This window comes from Pinus tabuliformis, chromosome 8 (genome assembly GCF_031772625.1).
Source record: "Pinus tabuliformis cultivar Carrire ecotype Pingquan chromosome 8, CPIR1, whole genome shotgun sequence".
Taxonomy (NCBI): domain Eukaryota; kingdom Viridiplantae; phylum Streptophyta; class Pinopsida; order Pinales; family Pinaceae; genus Pinus; species Pinus tabuliformis.
Window position 1 is genome coordinate 1,376,074,132 of NC_142294.1, and position 20,669 is coordinate 1,376,094,800.

At 38.9% G+C, this 20,669-nt stretch overlaps 1 protein-coding gene across 1 annotated transcript in view; it reads right to left on the reverse strand.

The window, feature by feature from the left end:
* APC4 (Transducin/WD40 repeat-like superfamily protein) overlaps nt 1–20,669 on the reverse strand; it is a 465,104-nt gene that overhangs the window by 379,981 nt on the left and 64,454 nt on the right. Inside the window, exons 6-7 of the mRNA XM_089373770.1 lie at nt 12,759–12,836; nt 11,049–11,173 (exon numbers count right to left, since the gene is read on the reverse strand). Coding sequence (XP_089229896.1) covers nt 11,049–11,173; nt 12,759–12,836 — 203 coding nt within the window. The remainder of the gene's footprint in view (nt 1–11,048; nt 11,174–12,758; nt 12,837–20,669) is intronic.

Here is a 20,669-nt window from a genome sequence, read left to right on the forward strand (position 1 = left end):
GCATCAAAATGATTGAGAACCCTGAAGGTTTGTGTTTACTTGCATATGTATATTTGAAAGTTTATTGTTGATTGGTGTTTGTGTTTGAACAAGTAAATCTCTCCATAAAGAAGGATGAACACTTGGGAAGCATGCTTGGACAAATGGATATATCTAGTTTATTAGGGAGAGAAGAAGCATCTACTGGTGGATGCTTGGGAGGACATCTAGCCCGCCTATGTGTTGATGTCTAGATCCCGATGAGGGATGGTGGTGTTGATCATAGAGCTTCAACCTTGGATACACACCTAGATCCATGGATTGATGGTTAGCAAGTAAACCCGATGGTACCTAGACTCACTAAAAGCTTAAGTCCATCTTAGTCCCACCCGGATAGAATACCCTAGTTAGGTTTCTAGTCTGCAGCACTAAGTGTGCTAGAACTCTTCCTAGTTCATTTTAGAGATCTTCCACGTACCTCTATATATTTATAATTATGAATACCTCCCTAGTTAAGAGGGAGTGTTGAAAAATGTAACATCGGTTTTCATAATTGTACTTGAGTCATGATGTAATGTATTTATCAAAAAGAAAGAAAAAGAGATTTTATTATTAAATAAATTGACTTATTAAAGCATGGGTTTCATGCTTGGGTCAATTGTTTATAGGTCAAAGCCTACATTGCAGGCCTCTAGGGTTTATGTCAAGTATCCTTGTCCATGTCAAGAACCCTTTTTGGGATTTATTTGTTAAGAAAGTAATTTATTTTCATGTAAATTAGGTCTTCTAGGCCTCCACCAAGTCGGCCTCAAACTAGACAAGTCAGCCTAATTGAGGGTCAGAAAATACTATATAAACGCAGCAACGCGACTTCATTTGGAGCACTCACTCACCAAGTTCGATCTGCAATTGTTGGGGTAGTAAAAAGTACAAAATCTCAAGGAAGAAGGTGAAAACGGCTAGCGAAGGAGAAGGAGGTTCATCATAAGCATAAGTCAAAATTCTCTCTCTCTCTCTCTCTCTCTCTCTCTCTCTCTCTCACACACACACACACACACACCTGTGAAGCTGCTAAGTTGCTGGAAGGGTTGAAACTTTTGTTTTGTTGCTGGGCCAAAATTCTGCCACTGGAAGGGTCAAAACTTATGTTCTGTTGCTAGGCCGAAATTCTGTTGTTGGGGGTCGAAGTTCTGAAGTTGGGAAGTCGAATTTATAGATTGTTGTTGGGTTGAAGCTGTTGGAAAAGAAGAGACTATTGAAGGTTGCTGAATCATTTTGGAAAGCCGACTTGGTGGAGGAGGAAGGTCTATTGGTCTAAGGTCTTGGTCCATCTCATTTTGAATTATTGAAGGAAGAGTTCTTTGACTGGGTTTTCCCCTATATAGGGGTTTTAGCCCTGGTTGAATGCCTACATCTGGTGTCATTGATCTTTGTGTTTTGGTTTTGGTAATTGCTTGATGAACTAAAATAAAAGAGAACATAAGAAGGTTAATAAGAATATGAAAACATCACAAGTAATTATCAACATAAAGAAAATCTTTCTGCCTTTCCGATTTTCTAACATCCCTGTCCCTGAAACACATGTTCTCAAACACGGTTGTTAAGAGGTTTGGAGTGCAAATGCATTGATTCACCACTGGGATAGTGGTCATCAACCTGTGTCCTTGATCTTTGTGTTTTGGTTTTGGTAATTGCTTGATGAACAAAAATAAAAGAAAACATAAGAAGGTTAATAAGAATATAAAGACATCACAAGTAATTATCAACATAAAGAAAATCTTTCTGCCTTTCCGATTTTCTAACATCCCTGTCCCTAAAACACATGTTCTCAAACACGGTTGTTAAGAGGGTTGGAGTGCAAATGCATTGATTCCCCACTGGGATAGTGGTCATCAAACTGTAGACAAGGCTATAGAATGCACCTCCCATGCAGGGCAATGATATGAACCTCTGTTTCCAGGCTGTCTTTTTCCAAGGAAGCATTCCCAAAATGTACTTATTTCCAAAATGCCCCAAGAAACACCTGGAAAATGCCTGCAATATGTTACCAAAAGGAAAAACTTCTCACCAATGTTTCTGCAGCATTTCCTAGTGTTTCATCATCATGCCATCGACTCTGTTTCATCTTTTTTTTCTTCCTGTAATCAGAGTCAAAGCGAACCACTAGTAAAGCAAAGATGAAAAGGAAAGAGAGGAATGCATCCACGTTCTATTATCTAGTTATTTGTCCTATTCGTTCTTTCAAACATCTCTTTTCTTGTCTGCTTATACAAGCCTTGTATTCAACATTCAGCTCTATAAGAGATATTAAGTTTCATTTCCTTCACCTTTCTTGCTATTATAACCAATCCCATGACTCCATAGATAGTTTGTAACTCACAATAAGATATAAGAATTCTCGACACTACATGGAAGAAAGATAAAGGATTAATTTTTAAAATAACCTTTCGTAGCCATTTCTCTACTTTTCATTTACCACTGCAATAATGTATCACACATCATCACATGTAAGTTTCTAACCAACTATATCAATCATTCTATGTGAACTATCATGGTGTGTACGTGTGTATTCCGAAAACCTTATGGGGAAACCTCTAGGCACTGCCATGCATTCTAATGCGTTGATTTTTCATAGCTCTTCTAGCTGATAATTAATTCTAATAATTTTTTATTTTATATCCTCTTGAATTCACATTACTCATTAAGCAATTACACAGAACATCTTCAACAGTAAAATAAAACTAACAGTAGGATCATAAAGAGACAGCCAGACAAGAAACACAAACATTTTACCCTGGTAAAACCCACATGGGCGAAAAACCCAGCAACGTTTTCCTTAGAGAAATTCATTGCTCAATAAGAGATACATCTAAATCAAATACAAAGTTAAACTGACTAGTAACAAGGCTGAAATAATCACTTAACATAATTGTCATGGAATACACAACTGTTGAATATGTGTGGAATACAGAATGAATCACCACAGAAAGAAAACGCTCACAACTAAACCCTCAAAACATGGGATAAGATACACAGAAATAGACATAACAATTGCAGATTTCAGTGTAAAAATTTTTGTTTTCCCACCCCGGTTTTCAGTTTCTCCTTATTTCTCCCATGTAGTTAAATGCACATTCCCATAACCATACATTTAACAGACTGAAAAAAATAAATATTGCTGAAAACACAAATTCTGAAAATTTTTCAGAATGCTGGAAATTGCAGAATTGAAAATCAGCAATCAAAAACAGTCATTAAAACACATTAAAACACTGATATTTTTGGTCAACTTGACCCTGGAAAAACCCCCTACAACTCTTGGGGAAAACCAGTTTGAGAGCTCTTCTTTATTTCTGTAAATTGTCTTTTTACAGTGAGAATTATTCAGCAAAAAATCAGCAAGCAAATTTACAACTTATCTCCTTTCCCGTGCCTCACAGCAATCTGGAAATTATAGCAAACAGGACAGCAATAAATGCTGTACGACCTCCGTTTTGTGTGCAGAAAAATCAGCAAACTGCTCCTCGATTTTTGTGCAAAAATCTGCCTTTCACTATGTGTTGAATCAGCTGTACAAATCTGCTCAACTGCTGCCTTGGAATGTGTGCCAAGCTGCTGTCTCCTTCTCCTCCCTGCTCAGAAATCTCTCTTGCTCTCTTGCTCTCCTTCTCTCAATCTGCTCATGAAAGAATGAATGACCTTTTCCTCCTTTTCCTCCTTTAATATAACTCCAAGTGACTTTCGGGTGATCCAAGTGACTTTTGGGTGATCTCTATATCCAATGGCTGAAATAGATTTAGATCAATGGTTGAGATTAAATGCTCATTTAAATCTCACTTTCTATTTTTTAATTCACCCCACTTTAATAAAGACCCACTTAGTCATTTATTTCCAAAGTCACTTTTCCTTTCTAATTTTTCATTGACTTTATAAAAGTCACTTTAAAATTAAACTTAATAACTTTATCACTTAAAGTCACTTTTAAATTAGATTTAACTTTATAAAATTATAAAGTCACTTTAGGAGAAAAATTAAATTCTTTTGGACACTTTTCCCTAGGCCAAAGATCAAAGCCTAAGGGAACCACCTGTCCTCCGGTACCAAATTTCAACACTCCCTCTTACCGAGGAAGGTGTTCCTCACCACACCCATCTTGTCTCTAAAGTAGACATGCTTGCCCCATGGTAAGGCTTTGGTAAGGATATCTGCAACCTGCTCATCAGTGGAAATATACTCAAGCTTCACAGCTCCCTTCTGAACATAGTCTCTGATGAAATGATATCTGATCCCGATATGCTTTGACCTGTCATGAAATATCGAATTCTCCGTGAGTTTAATGCAACTCTGATTATCACAGTAAATCACTGAAGGTCTCAACGGCTGACCAAATAAGCCAAACAACATCTTGCGAAGCCAGATGGCCTCACAACTAGCTAGACTGGCTGCCATATACTCTGCTTCCGCTGAACTCAGTGCTACTGACTGCTGCTTCCGGCTGAACCATGACACTACTGCTGAACCCAACCCAAAACAACACCCTGAAGTGCTCTTCCTATCAGAAGCACAACCTGCCCAATCAGAATCAGTGTATCCTGCCAATCTCACTCCATCTCCCTGCCTGTAGTCCAGACCATAATCCATTGTCCCCTGCAAGTACCGCAAAATGTGTTTTGCAGCCACCCAGTGAACCTTCCTAGGCTCACACATAAACTGACTCATCGTGTTGACTGCAAAACAGATATCTGGTCTAGTGTTGACCAAATACATCAAGGAACCAATCAGCTGCCTGTACAATGTGGGATCCACCAACTCGGAATCCGAAGCATGAAGCTTCTTCCAGTTGGTGATCATCGGTGTCAACATGGGTCTACAATCCTCCATGTGGAATCTGCTAAGGATGTCCACAATATACTTCCCCTGCCCCAGGAAGAAATGCCCCTCCTCCTGCCACACCTCCAAACCCAAAAAGTAATGCATCAAGCCGATGTCCTTCATCTCAAACTCCGCCGCAAGATCTCTCTTGCAGTGCTCTATGAGTCTCTCTGCACCTGTAATGATCAAGTCATCCACATACAGCACCAGAATGAGAAGCTCCTCACCAATCACAATAAGGTAAAGGTTCGGATCTGCCTCACTCTTTGTAAAACACATCCCCTGCAAGTATGCATCTATCCTGGAGTACCAAGCTCTGGGAGCTTGCTTCAGGCCATAAAGGGCCTTCTTCAATCTGCACACATGGGACTCCTTCCCATGCACCTCAAAGCTCTGTGGCTGCTCAATGTACACCTCCTCCTGTATGAAGCCATTGAGAAATGCGGTCTTCACATCCATCTGGTGGATCTTCCAACCCATCTCTGCTGCTATCGATATAATGGAGCGGATCGAAGTATATCGAGCCACAGGAGCGAAGGTCTCCTCATAATCAACTCCCTCTACCTGGGAGAACCCTCTAGCCACAAACCTCGCTTTGAATTTCTCAATGCTGCCATCTGCAGCATGCTTTACCTTGTAAAGCCATCTGGAAGTAACCACGGATTTGCCCTCAGGCCTCGGCACCACCTCCCAAACATCATTCTTCATGATAGAAGAATACTCCTCCTGCATGGCCTCTCTCCAGACCTGCTGGCTAGCTGCCTCCTCATAGCTAGAAGGTTCAGAGTCAAGGATGCTGGTAACCATCGCCATATAACTACAAAACCTCTCAGGCGGTCTACTCTCTCTGACCGGCCTCTTCGGCTCAGCAACAGATGTGGCATCTCTCAAGGTGTCCTGAAGCCACTTGGGCTTCCTCTTCCCTGAGCATGCTTCTCCCATAGGAGAATGAAACTCCTCCTCCTCATCACCATCAGTAGCCTGAACTCCTGACTGTCTGTCTGCTGTCCTCCTACCTGCACCTGAACCTGTAGAAGCTGAGGTACCGTGTGAACTGTCCATCAGTGGACTCCCTAGTGAACTGCTCTGTGAACTGCTCTGCATGCTGCCTGGAGCACCACCCCTCTGGCTCGGCGAGCCACTGCTCACTGATGGACCTGACATCCTCATAGATGTACCTCTGGATCCTCCTGATCCCTGCCCACTGGATCCTTGCGACTGACTCAACTGCTGCTGAGGGTCTGGTTGATCCAGATACTCTAACTCCTGTGACCTCCTAAAGGCCCTGTCCTCCTCGAACTTCACATCCCTTCTGACAACAACTCTCCTCTGTGCAGGAATGTAAATCCGAAAGGCCTTTGAGGTCTCACTGTAGCCCACAAAGATACCCTTCTCTGCGATGGGCTCTAGTTTGGTCCTCTTCTCTTTGGGTATATAGGAGTATGTAATGCATCCAAAGATATGAAGATGACCAATATCAGGCTTCTTCCCAGAGAAAGCCTCCTCCGGAGTCATGTGCCCCAAAGCACGATGCGGACTCCTGTTCTGCAAGTAAACAGCTGTGTTGCAGGCCTCTGCCCACAAGAACAATGGCAACCCCTGATCATGTATCATGGCTTTGGCAGCCTCTATGATGGATCTGTTCTTCCTCTCCGCAACCCCGTTCTGCTGGGGGTTGTAAGGAACAGTGAACTCCCTCCTAATGCCTGCCTCCGCACAATAGTCAACAAACTCTCCAAGGGTGTACTCTCCTCCATTGTCCGACCTCAAGGACTTGATCTTTCGACCTGTGTGAGTCTCCACAAGAGCTCTGAACTCCTGAAACCGCTTGAAGACCTCACTCTTGGTCTTCAAAAAATAAATCCAGGTCCTCCTGGAGTGATCATCAATGAATAAAACATAGTACTCATATCCACTCAAGGAAACATGAGACATCCGACCGCTCACATCGGAATGAATCAAATCAAGTATCCCTGTCGCTCTGCTGTCACTGCTGGGAAAAGGGGATTTGGCAAACTTGCCCATCGCACAACCTCTGCAAGTATCAAAGTGATCAGTACTGAAATTTGGCACACCTGTAGTGATCTCCCGCAATGTCCTCAAGGCTCCATGATACATATGTCCCATCCTGCGGTGCCAAATCTCACACAGCTCAGAACTGCTAGCTCTGCTGTCGGTACTACTGCTCAATGCCAAAAGGGGTTGGAATGCAAACTTGTACACCTTTGCATGGCGTACACCTATCACTCTAGCTGAATCAGCTGGAGCGTCCCTGGGATACATCAACACCTGTCCTCCCCTGAACAGTACCTCATATCCTCTGTCCTCCAAAGCTGAGACGGATATGAGGTTCTTCCTCATCCCTGGCACATAAAGAACCTCTGACACCTTCAAGGGAGGTTTGGACTCCCTCTGAAATGTCACTGTCCCCACCCCGACTGCTCTAACAACTCTGTCATCACCGAGTACTACCTCAATATCAGTGCCACTCTCTGAAAGCTCTGAGAAGTACTCCCGGACTCCTGTCATGTGACGTGAAGCCCCACTGTCCACATACCAGATACCTGAAGATGCTCCGCTAATCGAGGGAAAAGCATGCTCCCTCTGAACCTGTGTGGCAGGTGATCCTGCACTAGAGGACTCACACATAGTGAACGCAAACTCCCGGTCAAAACGACCTGCAAAGTCCTCAATCTCTGTTGAAGCTGCCACGTCCTGGTTCTTCCCCTTCTTCTTCTTCTTCTCCGGACACACAACTGCATAGTGTCCCATCTTTTGACAATTCCAACACTTCACCTTGGAATAGTCCTTCTGTGTGTTCCCCTGTTTACCTTTACCTTTGCCTTTGCCCCCACCACCGCTTGTGGAAGCCTGCTTCTTCCCTTTGCCTTTCTTGCCTCCTGCCACCAGTGCTACGTCCTCATCCTGCTCAACTGGCTTGGCTGCCCCAAGCTGTCCTTTCCTGATCTCTGTCTGAATACAATCATCCCAAAACCTCTCCCATGTGGGAAGGGTCTCACGTGCACAAACCCCATCAGCGAAGTTCAACCATGAACGGGGGAGGCCATTCACTGCAATCCGCACCAACTCAGTGGATGGAATGGCCTCTCCAATCATTGCCAACTCATCTCTCACATTGGTAATCTTTGTGAGATATCCAGCTGCACTATCATTCCCCATCTTAATGTTCTTCAGCTTCTCCTTCAGGACCATCTTCCGGTTCTCATTGGTACTCTGGTAGAGATTGGACAATGCTGTCCACATCTCATGGGCATTGCTCTTTCCTCTCACATGAGGAATGCAATGGTCTTTGATTCCGTCTAGAATCAGCCTCTTACCCTTATTGTTCTTCTTTTTATACTCAGCCAACTGAGTAACATCAGTGGGCACAACAACAGGGTTCTGTGCGGTATGCACCATGATATCCCAGACTTCTGCCTCCTCAAAGATACTCTGCATTCTCTCCTTCCAAACGCTGTAATTTATATGCCCATCCAACCTATCCTCCACCCTCAATCCCAATGACATCCTGCTGTCCTAAAACTGAAAAATAGCACTGTTGTAGTAAAGATAAAACTGTTGTTTATGAAAAAATCAGCTTGCTGGAATTTTCTGATTGAAAAATCAGCAACTGTAATTTTTCCTTTTGCTGTCCCAAACTGCCCTTCAGCACTCAAGCTCTGATACCATGTAAAAAATTCTGTTTTCCCACTCCGGTTTTCAGTTTCTCCTTATTTCTCCCATGTAGTTAAATGCCCATTCTCATAACCATACATTTAACAGACTGAAAAAAATAAATATTGCTGAAAACACAAATTCTGGAAATTTTTCAGAATGTTGGAAATTGCAGAATTAAAAATCAGCAATCAAAAACAGCCATTAAAACACATTAAAACACTGATATTTTTGGTCAACTTGACCCTGGAAAAACCCCCTACAACTCTTGGGGAAAGCCAGTTTGAGAGCTCTTCTTTATTTCTGAAAATTGTCTTTTTACAGTGAGAATTATTCAGCAAAAAATCAGCAAGCAAATTTACAACTTATCTCATTTCCCGTGCCTCACAGCAATCTGGAAATTACAGCAAACAGGACAGCAATAAATGCTGTACGACCTCCGTTTTGTGTGCAGAAAAATCAGCAAACTGCTCCTCGATTTTTGTGCAAAAATCTGCCTTTCACTATGTGTTGAATCAGCTGTACAAATCTGCTCAACTGCTGCCTTGGAATGTGTGCCAAGCTGCTGTCTCCTTCTCCTCCCTGCTCAGAAATCTCTCTTGCTCTCTTGCTCTCCTTCTCCCAATCTGCTCATGAAAGAATGAATGACTTTTTCCTCCTTTTCCTCCTTTAATATAACTCCAAGTGACTTTTGGGTGATCCAAGTGACTTTTGGGTGATCTCTAAATCCAATGGCTGAAATAGATTTAGATCAATGGTTGAGATTAAATGCTCATTTAAATCTCACTTTCTATTTTTTAATTCACCCCACTTTAATAAAGACCCACTTAGTCATTTATTTCCAAAGTCACTTTTTCTTTCTAATTTTTCATTGACTTTATAAAAGTCACTTTAAAATTAGACTTAATAACTTTATCACTTAAAGTCACTTTTAAATTAGATTTAACTTTATAAAATTATAAAGTCACTTTAGGAGAAAAATTAAATTCTTTTGGACACTTTTCCCTAGGCCAAAGATCAAAGCCTAAGGGAACCACCTGTCCTCCGGTACCAAATTTCAACATTCAGCACTCAAAAAAAACAGATTATAACCACAAATCCTTCCAAAAATGGGACTGCACCTACCCTGATACCATGTCAGAATCAGTACACCAAGTACATAAGATAAAATAAGGTAATTTCTGTATTGAAGCTTCTGTGATCCATAATGAATTAAACAAAGTCTTTCAGTAGAAATCACATGAGAGAATTTTTTGGCCGATGAGAAATCACATGAGAAACTCGTCGGCCAAAAAATTCTCTCATGTGATTTCTACCGAAAGACTTTGTTTAAAATAATGTAAGTTTGCACGTGACCAAACTAGGTCAACAGGATTAAAGAGTACAAGTCATCATAGTAATGTGAAAGATAATAGAAGGATGCATTAAAGCATGCATAAGAGAAAATAAAGCAAAAGGGAAATAAGCACTCCCATTATTTGGAAGAATTTGAATTCCCAACAGGGTTACATTCACATATCTAAAACTACACCCATAACTATTTGTTTCCAATTACCTACGACACCTCACCTACCTACATGTCACATTTACACAGTATTTACAAAGGTGACCATGATAACATTAAAGTTGGATCACTTAAATTAGTTTTCATGTTATTATTCTCAAACTTCAAAATAGAAAGCCATTGAAAGACCTATAAAGCAAATGCATAAACATTTCAAATATTATATCCATGAAAAATGGTTTTTCTGATTAGTTTAATGGTTAAAATAGGTACAATTCCACAAGTTTGTCAATTAGGTCTCGGTTGGGTGTTAAGAGGAGATGTTATCCTTCCAATCCAGCATCAAATCCCACTTGTGACATGTTTTTCCCTCCCAGGACATTTAGGCCGGGCAAGTTACCAGTGGTCTCAATCTCACTTAAATGCTTGAAGGTAGAACAAGATGTTTCCAAACATTTTACAGGCCAAGGGGTTAATCAACCAGTTGTCACCAAGGTTGTTGAGCATTAGGCTATTTCTGTGCCAGCAGGTGCCAAACTTGAATCCCACTAGGCTGGACACACTACTCTACACCAATTGGTTTACCAGAGATGCCATCCACGAATGTGTGAAAGCATTCCTTGAATTTCCCCACGAGATTTTCTTTGGAAAAAAAAGGTATAATTCCAGAAGGGAACAAGGCAATATCTAAAATAATCATACTTCTAAAGTTTCATCTAATACCCCAAATTTGATGGCATATATCAGTCTGTAATGACCAGTATTATGCAGTGAAATTCAAACAATTTTAGCTTTCCAACATAGCATCTCTAAGAGCACTATAACATCCCTTACAATCTATGATTTGTGACTAATATGCCGTCAAAAAATTATATTTTATGAAAACTGTCATCTATAGTGAATCTCCATATTTTCTATTGCTTCCAAACATCATCTGTCACCTTACTTGAGAAAGCTTGCTTATATAAAAGAATCACAATCTCTGATCACTGAATATATACAGACAGAGAAATCTAACCTCTTCTGGAACGCAGATGTGTTTATAAGAAGACTGTACAATCCATGTTTTGAAGCTGGTGTTCCCTCAGTCAATGTTCCGTAGCACAGCACAATTAATTGTCGAAGATTCTTTGAAAGTGTGACCTACATAGCAATTAATGCAAATGAGAAATAGACCACATTGAATATAGCTTCTTGTTCATGCAAAGTTGACAAATGTACTTAACAATAAACCAATTACTTTCTTCTCAATTCTAAGATTCAAAATTGCTCTTCATTTATTATGATGCCAATCTGTCTTACGGAATAAACATATTATGAAGAGACAAATCCTACAGGAAGTTCAAATTAAATTTAAAATTTCTGATAACGGAATAATATCATATTAAATGAACATATAGAAACAATGGTTGAAGCAAGTAGGATTAAGCTCACACCATCTTAAAGGACGAATGAACCATAAGTGCCTCACACTGCTGTCAGGAATAAACAGTGACTAGCCTTGATTGCAATCTAATTGGTCCCAAAAACATCCATATACCCCTTTTATTTCATTAATGGTTGCTTTTATTTCATCAATGGCTGCTTTCAACCATGTTAACAAGAAAATGCAAAAACAAAAATGTAATTAACTTACATTTCCTTGGACTTTCCTAGCTCAATACCCATCATTAATTAATTTACTTTAAATTACACACTTTCCCTAAGCTAGACATAAGAAAATTATAAGAAGCAACTTACTCAATTATTGAGGTTAATTAAGCAAGTTTAAGTGAGACTTGGGAGCATGCTGGACACATAGCTATGCAGAACCACCTGTCCACTGCTAAACTTCAACAGAGCATAGCAATTCTGTCCTACGTCTTCAACCAAGAGCATTACTCTACTTTGCTTTTGAGTTCTTTCACTCTTGAAGATTCAAGTTTATGTAAACGATAGTGTTCTACGTTAGAAAGTTGGAACCATTTGGTTGCTCTCCCCTTTCTTACCAGCATAATCCCCTTGTACACATGCATATGCACATTGTAGACCATCCCTTGAATACTGAGAAATTATATTACAGAGATCGTAGCCAATTTGCAATAAAAATTCCATAAAGATACTCGATAATTAAGAAACTACCAACATTTCATATTAGTAAGGAAGACAAGAAAATTCAGGAAAATAGTATTATAATCTTAGCTAAAAGAAATATGTAATAATAGATTATGTGCTATGAAATGGCCATTGGACCATGTCCAATTCAATGAGCGCAAAAATTGGACCCTTCCATCATGGTTGGAAAGCTAGGTAGGAATTAACAAACATGAATGTCATATTTAGTGGACAATGATTCCATTTTTATGATTCAAGAAGCAAGCACTATAGTTTTCAGTGGAACAAAATCTACATGCGTAGAACAATGCTTGAAACCAATTAATGAAAATCATTGATTTTGTCCAACATATGGGAAGCAATGGTGTCTGAATGTGGAGAGAGAGAGGGAGAGTACCTTGAACAAAGCTAGTTAAGAATTAACAAACATGATTGTCATATTTAGTGGACAATGATTCCATTTTTATAATAGAAGAAGATAGCACTATAGCTTTTAGTGGAACAAAATCTACATGGATAGAACAATGCTTGAAACCAATTAATCAAAATCATTGACTTTATTGCACATATGGGAAGTAATGGTGTATGAATGTTGATTTGTGTGTGGAGAGAGAGAGAGAGAGAGAGAGAGTACCTTGAACAAGGATGCATCACCAAGTGTATATCGAGTTTCGGTCTCTTTGGAAGGACTAATTGGGAGCTCTCCAATGTTCTGTTACATCACACAACAGATACAGAATAATTAAAATTTAACATCATACACGCAACTATAAAAATCCTTTGTACCTTTCTAAAATACAATAAAAACTTCTGTCAAGGAAGATGTATCAGGAAACAACATTTTAAATCAATCACAACACAATTGTACAATATCATGTAAAAATGTTATTTAAAGCTTATGAAGAACAATAATCATGTACTTTTTCATTGTTGATATAAGTTTTGAAAACGAATCTCATTGAAATTTAATAAACATAAATTGAAAAATGTATGTAGATTAGCTTGAAAATGTATTTTAGATGTAACATATAAAATTTAATAGATAATTCTTGTTCGTTTTTTGTAGCTCGCGAGTTACTTCCACATGGGTTGGGCCAAACATGTGGATAGTGGAAGTGACGCTTCATATTCCATCCCTAGTCACTTAACTTTATAAAGTGAGTTTATAAAGTTCTAAAGTGTACTTTTATATTTAATTACTAAAGTGATTTAAGTGATTTTAGAAAGTGGTCTTTTTCAAAAAGTGATTTTAGAAAGTTTGAGTGACTTAAGTGATTTTAGAAAGTATATTTTTTCTAAAAGTGACTTAAGTCATTTCAATGAGAGATTAAGTGACAATCGTTAATCTTGCGGTGGCAAGATTTAATTGTTTTAGTAATTAATGAGTTTATAAAACAGGAAAAGGGAGAGGAAGATGTACATTTTTCAAGAGAGAAAGAGAGAAAAAGAGGACTGAGGAGAAAAAGAGAAGGAGAAGCAAGAAAGCACAAATTCCAAGGCAGCTAGTGTTGAAGAATCTAGGTCAATTAGATATGATAGGATTCTTCTAGATTTGATAACAATTTGTGAAGTACTTTTTCAATTTTCCTTGTTAGCTTGATCTTCTTTTCTTATTATCAGTGTATGTGTGTTTACTTCATCACACTGCTACCAAAACACAAGAAACAAGAACACAAGATATTGGCTCTCTACCACGGCAAAACCTCTCTCTCTTAGAGAGGAAAACCCTTTCGTAAATTTCTCTTATTGAAGCTTCTATTGATCAATGCCAAACCCTAGACCCTTGACAAGAATATCCTCCAAGCAAAAGTCAAGTCCTTCCTTCTTCGGGCACTTCGTCCTCCTCCTTCTGGCACTTCGTTCTTCTTTTGGTAACTGGTGATAGTCTTTGTTATGATAGCTCTAGAAGAGATACTTATCTTTGATCCTTAGTGAACTCTTTCACCTATGAGGATGCCTTTCTTCTCTTATCCAACCGAGCTCCTTCTTGAAGTGTAGTTGCAGACTTGTTATGACAGCAGTGCAGCCCTAGTTTCTTCGCATGTGTGAGGAGTTTCCCTATGTATTTGACCCCTTCCTTCTTCGCTTGAGAGAGCCTCTTCTTCGCTTTAGTGGGAGGCCTTATAGGCCTAAGTTTCTAGCCCAAACAATGAGAGATATGTGACTGTGATAGTGCTGCTGTAATGACCACAGATAGCCCTCCTTTTCTCGCACGTGTGACTGTAATTCACCCTTAGAACAGCCCTCTAAAACTCGGTTTTGTTTCCTCCTTCTTCGCTGCACTAGAGGCTCCTTTTACTCGACTCCTTTCACCCTTTTACTCAGCTTCCTTCTTGCTGATTTCAGAGGTATTGATTGCTTGACGTTGGAGGAGTGGACAGCCTCTATATATAGAGGTTTGTCACTCCTTTAGGCCGACTTGAGGCCGACTAGGAGACTTTAGGCCGACTTGACTTTTCCACTTCGGATTTGCTTCTTTGGTGATGTCGTTGCTTGGGAGGACTTGTGACTTTGCTTGGAGGTATTCTTTTGACTCTTATACAAATATATACATGGTGTAACATGCCCTTAAGGGTCTTCAACATTTCTTTTGACTCTTTGACTTACCTATAGCACTTTGACATGTGCTAGACCTATTTCAATGAGCCAGAAACTCATTGATAAATAATAACAATAATAATAAAAAAAAAATCTTTTATAAATACAAATATCAAAATTACATTTATAAAGACTGAACCTAGTTACACTTTCTTCAACAACTAGCAGCAAGAGAAGGGCACATTTCTCAAGGCAGCTTGCAGCAGGGAAAGGGCATGCTTTTCTAGGAGACTTTCAGTCATTAATTCAGGCCCTACAACAATAAATCTGGGCAGGAAATCTCAGCTGAGCAGGCACGAATTTCAAGGAGATATACTGCTATTTTGTACCGCGAAAATTGGCACAAAAATCGACACAGCAAGGGCACAGTTTTCTAGATTATTTTCAGGTGCATTTAGTGCTTTTTGGACTCTGCACAGTCAATACACCAGAGGCACGGAATTCTAGACTGTGTGGCACAGTTTTCAAGAGAATCTTGGGCACAAATTTTGAGATAAGTAAAGCAGGTTTTTGCTGGAAATTAATTGTTGTAAACTCAGAAATTTCTCTGTGAGCATTTAATAAAATTTCCTTGTTTTACCTTCAGGGTTTTTCCAGGGGCTTCACCAAAAAATCTGATGTGTCAATTTTTGTGGGTTTTTATTGTTATCTTCAGCATTTAAAGTTCAGATTTAGTCTTCAGTGTTTCTGCTCATAAAAATCAGATTGCATGTGTTTGGGTTAAAATACATTATTGCTGAAGTTTTTATTGGAGTTGGAAATCTGAGTGTTGACTAAGTGTTTGACGAAATTCCTACATGAGATAATCACATTGTAAGTGAAATTTCAACACGGTATCAAAGCAACGTTGCTGAAGTACTGTGGACAGGTGTTGACACAGGTTATTGTAGGGATTGCAAAAGGGGATTGTGAAAGAAAAGTGAAGGAAAAGTGATTGTTAGTTAGTTGGGGAAGATGGCTTCCCATATCGTATATGAAGACAGGTTGGAAGGGGTCATTAACTAATTGCATTGGAAAGTGAGAATGGCAGTTGTTCTCAAGGAGAATAAGTTGTGGAACTTCTTTAGCACTAGTGTGTTTGTACCCACATTAGATCCTATTGCTCTAGATGTTCATGACGTGAAGGAAGCGACGGCACAGAGGATTATATTGGATGGTGTGAGAGACCACCTCATTACACATTTGGCTAAGAAACAAATAGCCAAGGTAACGTGGGATGCACTTAAAAATTGTATGAGGCAAAGAACGAGAACAAGAAAATGGCCCTTAAGGACAAGCTCCTTAATACTAGGATGGTCAAAGGAGAGAATGTGGCCTCCTATATCTCCAGAGTTGCACAGGTGAAAGATGAGTTGGCAACAATTAGAGAGGTCATTTCAGACTCAGAGTTGGTGCATATAGCTTTCAAGGGCTTCACCAAGGAGTGGGATGTTTTTGTGAAGTGTGTGGTAGGTAGATAATCTTCTAGATTGGAGCGGTTTGTGGGATGACTTTATTCAAGAAGAGATCGTAGTGTTCTATGAGTAGAGACTAGGTGAAGATAGATGTTAGTCACAAAGAGAATGTGGCCCTTGGAGCAAAGGGTAAAGGCAAGGGAAATGTAAAGGGAAGTACAGGATCTACTTCTGGGAAGGACATGAGCAAAGTCAAGTGCTTTGCATGTCACAAGTTTGGTCACCTTGTAGGCCAATGTCCCAACAAGAAGAAAGGTAAGAAGGAGAATGAGGAACAGGTAGTTGGTTTAGTTACGGTTGTTGAGTTTGCGGAGAAGTCAAATATCAAATTATCATCAAATATGAGTAAGCATCTTCATCATCTTGAAGACTATTTACCTGTGAACCTTCAACAACAAGTACAACAAAACATAAATATATATGTACAAGAGCATGAAGTCAACTTTATCAATATAGGGTTAGCATGTCATTAAGATAGGAGCATAATAAATCAGATTTTAGACATTCAAGACCTAAACCTAGTTAGTTTTCATAATCAATCAAGAGTTACATCCATTAGACTTCTTGCAACAACAATTCCAAGGCTTTCGTCACAAACCCTAGATTTCATCATCAAAGCTAAATCATATCAATAATCGAAAACATTAGACTTCTAGGGTTTCATTATCATGTCCTAGAATATCAATTTCTACTAGGGTTTTGTCGTAAACCCCTAGATTAAATTCCAAAATTAGATATACAACAAATTTAATTAGGCTAGGAAATCATATGGTAGCACAGACACCTAGGGTTTCATTCCCAGGACCTTACTTTAACTATTACAAGGGTTTTGTTGATAAACCCTAAAAGGGCTAGGGTTTTGCAATAACATTACCAAAACCCTAAACATCAAAAGAGTAGGATTTCATTATGAGATCTAAACTTTATCAACAAACCCTAAGAAAACTAGGGTTTCATCATTAGCATACCCTAAGCATCGAAAGGCTAGGGTTTTATAGTGAACCCTAAAGGTTAGGGTTTCACCAAAATGATCAAACAATAAGAGATAGTATGATAAGGGTAGATTCAATCTAAAGATTAATCACCCTAACAAGAATCTTTATGATTCAAAACCCTAGACATAAGAGAGTTAGTAACACAACAATTTTTAAATGAAAAAATATCATACCTTCTTATATAAAGAATATTTTGCAACAAAACTTGTAGTTTAAAACATACCTTAAGTTGCTCTTTAACAAACCTTGTAGGGTATCATCTTCTTTTAAGGGCTTCCTTTGCAACAGAGCTTCTTTCAGGATTCAAGTTTTTCCTTTGAAATTTCCCTTTTAAACTAGTCATAATCCTTGTATGTTTCTGCAAGCTTTCCTACCAAGGAAAATACAAAGAAAGGATTATGAGTATGCAATACAAACAAATTTATAAGCATGGAGGAAATTCAAAACATGAAAGAGGAAACAAAGGACAAGATACTTATCTTTGGTAAAGTGGTGTTGGCTCCCTCTTAATTTACATCACTTCAATCTTTCTGAGGGATACCTTCAACTTATCAAAATAATTCAAGAATTTCTAACAACACATATTAAATCTATGAAAAGAAAACTTAAAATTTAAGTAGAAGGATATATAAGGGATGTTATCCAAAAAACTCAAGAGAATAAGTCTTTGACTTCGAATTCTTCAGCCTTGTTCTTCTTAGGTGGAGCTTCATCGGCAACTATTGCATGTTTTCTTTCTTTCTTCTTGTTCCTTGAATTTTCCGAACATAGGTTTTTGTAGTGACAGTTATAACATTCCACCTTAGATAGATCAATCTTCTTCTTTGGTCCCTTAAACTTCTTGAATCCTCCCTTCTTCTTGTAATGAGCAGAGTAGGCATTTGAAATGTTGTCCTCTTCTTCTTCTTTCTTGTTACTTTCTAAAGAGATGCGAGCTTCTTTTTTACTTGATGTATTCCACATTTCTTCAAATGATGGAGTTTCTTTCCAACTGCCAATGCCTGATGCAAAGGCACTCCATGATTTAGGTAGACCTAGTAGTGCAACAATCACAAGTTATTTGTCTGGAATGATCTCATCAATGGCTTGGCCATCTCTTATTCAGGAGATCCTTACAAAGTAAGAAGACACGATGCCATCCTTGGTCATTTTTATTATCCTTAGTTCATTATTGAGACTAGCAACTTGTCCAATGTTCTTGATAGTGAATAATTTGGAGAGAGCCTCATACATTCCTTTTGCAGTGTCTATATTGGATATATAGGGGATTAGGATGTCCTTTACTCCATCTACAATTAGATTCATAGCCATGATGTCTATTTCCTTGTATTTTTCCTTTCTTGCATCATCTATGGGTTCCTTAACTTTTCCTTGAACGAAATCCAATACTTTATGTTTTGCTAGGATGAGGTCTATCCTCTTCTTCCATGCTCTATAGTTGAAGGCACCTTCTAGCTTATTTTATGTCTTCATTGAAGTTGCCATAGATAATGTCTCCCTTACTAGATAATAGGCCTTCTTATATGATCCTTCCCCTTATAATTTTCCTTGAACCTTTTTTTTTACTTGGCCCTTTTAATAGATCTTCAAGCTGCCTTTTTCCTTCTTATCTTTCACCTTAGCTCTGAAACCATGTTAGAAAACCAAGAAGGCAGAAATATTTTCTTGTGTTGACAATTACTTGTGATATTCTTATATTCTTATTAGCTTTCTTTATGTTCTTCTTTATCTTCTCATCAAGCAATTATCAAATCAAAACATGAAGATCAGTGACACCAGAAGTAGGCACTCAGCCAAGGCTAAAACCCCTAAGAAGGGGAAAACACAGTCAAACTCTTCCACTAGTAAATTCAAATCAAATTGAGACAAACCAAGACCTTAGACCTAACCAAAAGACCTTCTTCACTCCACCAAGTCAGCCTTCCAAGATGATCAACCAAATACCAAAAGTCAACTTTAGTTAAACTGCTTCAACTCAGAATTTCAGCTTGCCTGCACTTCTGAAATTTTCAGCCTGTCTGCCTTCTAAAATTTTGGCCTACCTGCACTTCTGAAATTCTCACGTGTGGGAGAATAGAATAGAATCTCAGTTTCTTTTGCTTGACAAATGCTTCCCTCCTCTTCGCTTTAGGTTTCCTTTTCTCTTAGGCTCCTTCGCTCTCCCTTTTCTTCTCCAAATTGCAAATCGAACTTGTTGGATGAGTGAGGTAGCAAATAGGTCGAATTGCACTGTATTTATAGTCTGTTTGTGGGTTCAAATTCCTTCAATGGGGCCGACTTGACTGCTTTAGGGCCAACATGGTGGAGGAGGCCTAAATGACATATTTGACACAAGAATAAATTTATTTCTTGACTAAAGAAGCCCAAGAAGGGTCTATTAAATGATGACAAAGACTAGGACTCTTGACAGAAACCCTAGAAGCCTACAATGGAGGTTTTTGACCTAGAAATAAAATAATAAAGCATGAAACCCATGCTTAATAAAAAAATTTCTTTCATAATAAAATTTATTTTTCTTTCTTTTGACAAGTACATTACATTATGATGTTGAAGAAAGTGTAACTAGGTTTGGTCTTCATAATGACATGATCTTTGTACTTGATGTAATAAAAGGAAATAAATTATTTTGGTAATCTTGCTAAATGAGTTTCATGAGCAAGAAGTGTCTCTAGTTAAAAGACTTCCTCTTGATGTCTTTAGGATTTATTTATATGTCAAAGAGTAATCACGTATCTAAAAACTCTTCATGAGTTTATGTAAATATGTACAAGTCTTCTAAGTTGTCTAACAGCCCTCCAGGACCAAGATCAATGCCAAAGCAATAAAGAAATGATCATGTCGGCTCCAAATAAATGATTTAAAATATATAATTATGTTATGTTGGCTTGAAGCAAGAAGTCATGTCGGTTCATAAGGTAATGTCGGCTCAATTATATGTGCACAACCACTATAAATACCCTATTGGGGTATCCGCAAATGAGTAGGATAGAACTCCCATAGAGGAGGAGTCGCAGTCAAGGCATGAAACCGCAAGAGCCACAGTCAAGTGAAACCGCCGTAAAGGTAGCCGCAGTCAAGGTCATGGAGCCGCAATAAGGAGGATGAGGTATAAGGGTTCAGCTGTCTCCTCGGATGGGTTAAGGAACAGAAGAACTAAAGCCTATCCATTCTCGGCATGGCAATCTCGGTATGACAAGGAGCAGTCTTGATGTCGGTGGCACTCCTATAGCAGACTAGTCATTGGACAGCAGAGATAGATCTATTCTCTCGGATCAATGAATATTAAGTCAAACGTTATCTCCACTATATATATTACAGTCTTGCCATGACCTGATGATGAGATAAGGGTTCGATGAAGAGATCCTTGGCATACGTGTCATCACAGTATTCAGATCTAGAATAAGGCAGTCTCAACATGCTTCGAGGAACAGTGACAAGGATCATAGTCTTGATTCTGACTTAATTGCAATCACAGTAATTATAAATCATGATCATATT